Below are 3,542 nucleotides of genomic sequence, written 5' to 3'. Positions count from 1 at the left end.
CTTCTTATCTGTTCATCAATGCAATGAATCAATCATCTAAGTTTCAAGTAATTTTTAAATAATTAAACACTTTTAACAAAAAATCGCTAACTAATTTCAACACATCTTACAAAATATTCAAACAATAACCAAAAAATTGATAAACATTAACTAAATTTCAACCAAATATTAAGAATGGAAGAAGTAAATTCACCCGTTATTATGTTTGACGATGCTCTTTTAAGATGGAAGAAGAGGAATATTCACTAGTTACTATGTTTGCAGACGCTCTTTTAAGATGGAAAAACAAGAATAATCACTAAAACCGTCACAGTTTTGATATAGTTTATAAAGGAAGATATGTTGTGTAGTTTCATAAACCACAGTCATAGAAATATATTCTATATCTATCTATATATTTTATTATATAAAGGGAACTCCCCTTAGTTGAAGCTGCAAAATTCGTTTCCCGCTTTGCCCCTATCAGATATTTCCATGAACCCACCTTTTTGATATTAATTAGGGACAGATTGGACTATTAATGGATTTACTTTTCTAAAAGGTAGATATGAAAAAATAAATCAGAATTAATGAGTTAGCACTCAGGAGAGAACAATAGAATAGAGAGCGGGTCATGTGTGTGTGTCACATGAGGCTGAAAGGAAAGCACGTGCGAGGACCCCTTAGACACTGTTCAGTGTTTTGAAGCTGCAAATTTTGAGTTTTCAGAATTGGCCTTTTGTTATTCTCACACAAACAATGTGTTATTATAAATAAAAATGAGGGCATGTTAGTAGTTTCTGTCTAAAACTTAAACATCCAAACCTATAAAATGCGATAAGTCTCGGACCATATGATAGTCCATTGCCACATTGCATGTGTTGAAGCTGCAAATTTGAATTTCCAATAGTACCCTTTTTTCATGCCCACATATATTATGTATGAAAATAAAATTGAGGGTATGTCAGTAGTTTTCAATTTAAATTTAAACATATAATTACAAGCAGTGGTAAATCCCGGTCTGCCCATAAATAGTGATGGGCTCCTTTTCAGATTGGAATATACATAATATGGAAATCTTATTATCGGAATATACATAATATGGATACCTATTGATGTGGACACACTTACTTTTTAGAATTTGGAAGTCCCAATAATATTAATGTATCGAAATTTTACTATAGAACATTTTCAATTGGCTATCTATTGGCTACTAAGGGAAACAGTTTTACCATAGGGCCTGGCCTAAATCACAAATGCTAATTTAACTTTGTGTCATCAAGATACTGGTCAAACTCTTTAATAATGGTCAAACTCTTTAAGATACGGAAAAGGATATACACACCGTGAGGAAACACCACACTTTGCAACGTGTGAGGGGAGGGTGGGACCCGCTTTATAAGTTTCTGCCTGTTCACCATCCTATGTTAAGAACGCTTACATATATGCCCTTAATGCGTGGAATACACCAGAATATTCGATAATCCTTAACCTTAACCTTATCGGTACTGCCAATAGCTGGCGGATATTTATCCGTTGCCAGCCCTCTCTGCCCTTCATTTCCTCTCGGTGCATTCCATGCGTTAAATTGCGGTCAACCTAGAATCTCTCGATAGATATTGGCTATCTTGGGAGTGATTCGAGGTTGACCGAAGAACTGCACCGGGTTACGCACCGTGAGGGATCGGATGGTCTGAACTTAGCGTTCTAAACATTGGGATAGGGGTGCACATGAGTGGCTGGTTCCACCACCCCACTCACACTCACATGGTGTAGATTTAGGTTGCATTTCTTCGGTGCATTAATCATTAGGGTTAAAGTTCTATGGGTGGTTGTGTAATTTTCTTAAATCTTGCCATATCCTTCCTCACATAACTTACAGTTGTTTGGCTTCAACAAACAAAAAAAATACTTACAGATTTTTTTTTCCTTTAAATTGTAGAAGCATAATCAGAAACAGCAGCAGTTGTTGCAGCGATGTCAAGCATTCCTCGAACTCTATGGTTTGACATCCTTACAAGGGTTCCAGTGGAAAAAACATTTGTTTGCAAGTGCGTCTGCAAGTTTATGTGTGACATTATTTCGGATATCGATTTTGCTAGAATGCACAAATGTCGTGCTATCCAGAAAAACAACCTGAATTTTCTTTATTTTACCTTGGAACGGAATGGATCGATGCTTTCTGGATTCTCAGTATCAAGAACAATTTTCTCAGTAACTCATGATTCAGTATTAACATCTGCAAGTATTCCAGAGTATACTATTGTATCAGATGTCCCTTACAAAAATTTAGATTTTTATATTACTATGTTGGGTTCATCCAAAGGTCTGGTTTGCCTGTTGTATTATAACATACCTTCTCAATATTTTGTCTGTCTTTGGAACCCATCTACAACAGAGTATATGAAATTACCTGAATTGCATGCACTAAAAGAATACAACTACCTTGATATCAGAACTCATAGTCTCGGTTATGATCGCAAGACTGATAATTTTAAACTGGTAATTTCCGAGAGCATGTGTGCTCAAGGTGATGGTTCAGCATTTCGCATATTCAGGCTACGAGAAAAGTCATGGAGCACCCAAAGCGTTCAGTATGATATCACCGATGCTTCCCGTGGTGAGATGTTTCTTAATGGTGCTTTCCATTGGGCATATAATATGTTTGGCCAGGACTCTCAGTTTGTTTTATCGTGGGATATCAACAAAGAGGTCTTCAAAGAGATGCATCTACCAAATAAATCTTGGGGTGAAGGCCATGTCTTGATAGATATCAGAGTAATGGATTTGGACCTTTGTGTAATGTTACAGGTTCCAACGAGTCTCATAGAGGTGTGGGTGATGCAAGAATATGGATCTGCAGAATCTTGGTGTCTACGTTATATCATTACCCATAAAACTCTTGTGGATTATCCTTGTTTGAAAGGTTGGGATGAGTGCTTGTTCCCTTTGAAGATGGCGTGTATATTTAAAAGCGGTGAGATTTTATTCTGGGTTCCTGGAGAGAGTCTTTTATATGATCCAAAGCATCAAAAACTTACAAATAAAAATGCAGGAGCTTGTCATCTTTTAACAAGAGGGCTAAGCAATTATTTGGACACCCTAGTTTCCCTCGGTTCTGATATTTTTGTTAGGAAAAGGGTATGAATCATATTAATCAGAAGAAGCGAAAGATAAACAATAAGAGAATGTTGATTTGCTTATCTAGTGCTGGTAATAGGTAATGGCATTTAGGTCGAATTTATTTTTGTTCTTTTTACTGGATTTGGCTGGTTCCAGTTCCATCTTAGATTGGTTCTTGAACCTTAAACCCTTCCCGGACGGCGGTGGGTCCTGGTGAATTCCATAAACCAGTAAGGATGCGAAGCTTCATAATTACGGAGAAATGGTTTCTTCCGTGAACCAGTAAGGATACGACACTTCATAGATTCCGAATGTGAATGTTTCTTCCAAACAAAAAAGAATGGTGAAGTCACTGTATACGGTTATTATTTTGATAGAGTTAGAATTTGTTATGTGGGTTTTATTCTGTTAATAGAAGTTGTAATTGTAGCCTGTTTAAG

General features: G+C 36.5%; 1 protein-coding gene across 1 annotated transcript; it reads left to right on the top strand.

Annotated features, from left to right (window-relative positions):
- Positions 1–1,956: 1,956 nt before the first annotated feature.
- LOC113273122 (F-box/kelch-repeat protein At3g06240-like) lies at positions 1,957–3,126 on the top strand. The gene has a single exon (XM_026522890.1). It carries the CDS (start codon positions 1,957–1,959, stop codon positions 3,124–3,126), a length of 1,170 nt encoding a protein of 389 aa, XP_026378675.1.
- Positions 3,127–3,542: the final 416 nt, after the last annotated feature.

This window comes from Papaver somniferum, chromosome 4, assembly GCF_003573695.1.
Source record: "Papaver somniferum cultivar HN1 chromosome 4, ASM357369v1, whole genome shotgun sequence".
NCBI classification, from domain to species: Eukaryota; Viridiplantae; Streptophyta; class Magnoliopsida; order Ranunculales; family Papaveraceae; genus Papaver; species Papaver somniferum.
This window is presented reverse-complemented; position numbering and strand designations above follow the sequence as displayed.

Excerpts from the sequence above, each read along its gene's own strand:
- LOC113273122 (XM_026522890.1), top strand. The coding sequence starts at position 1,957 with ATGTCAAGCATTCCTCGAACTCTATGGTTTGACATCCTTACAAGGGTT.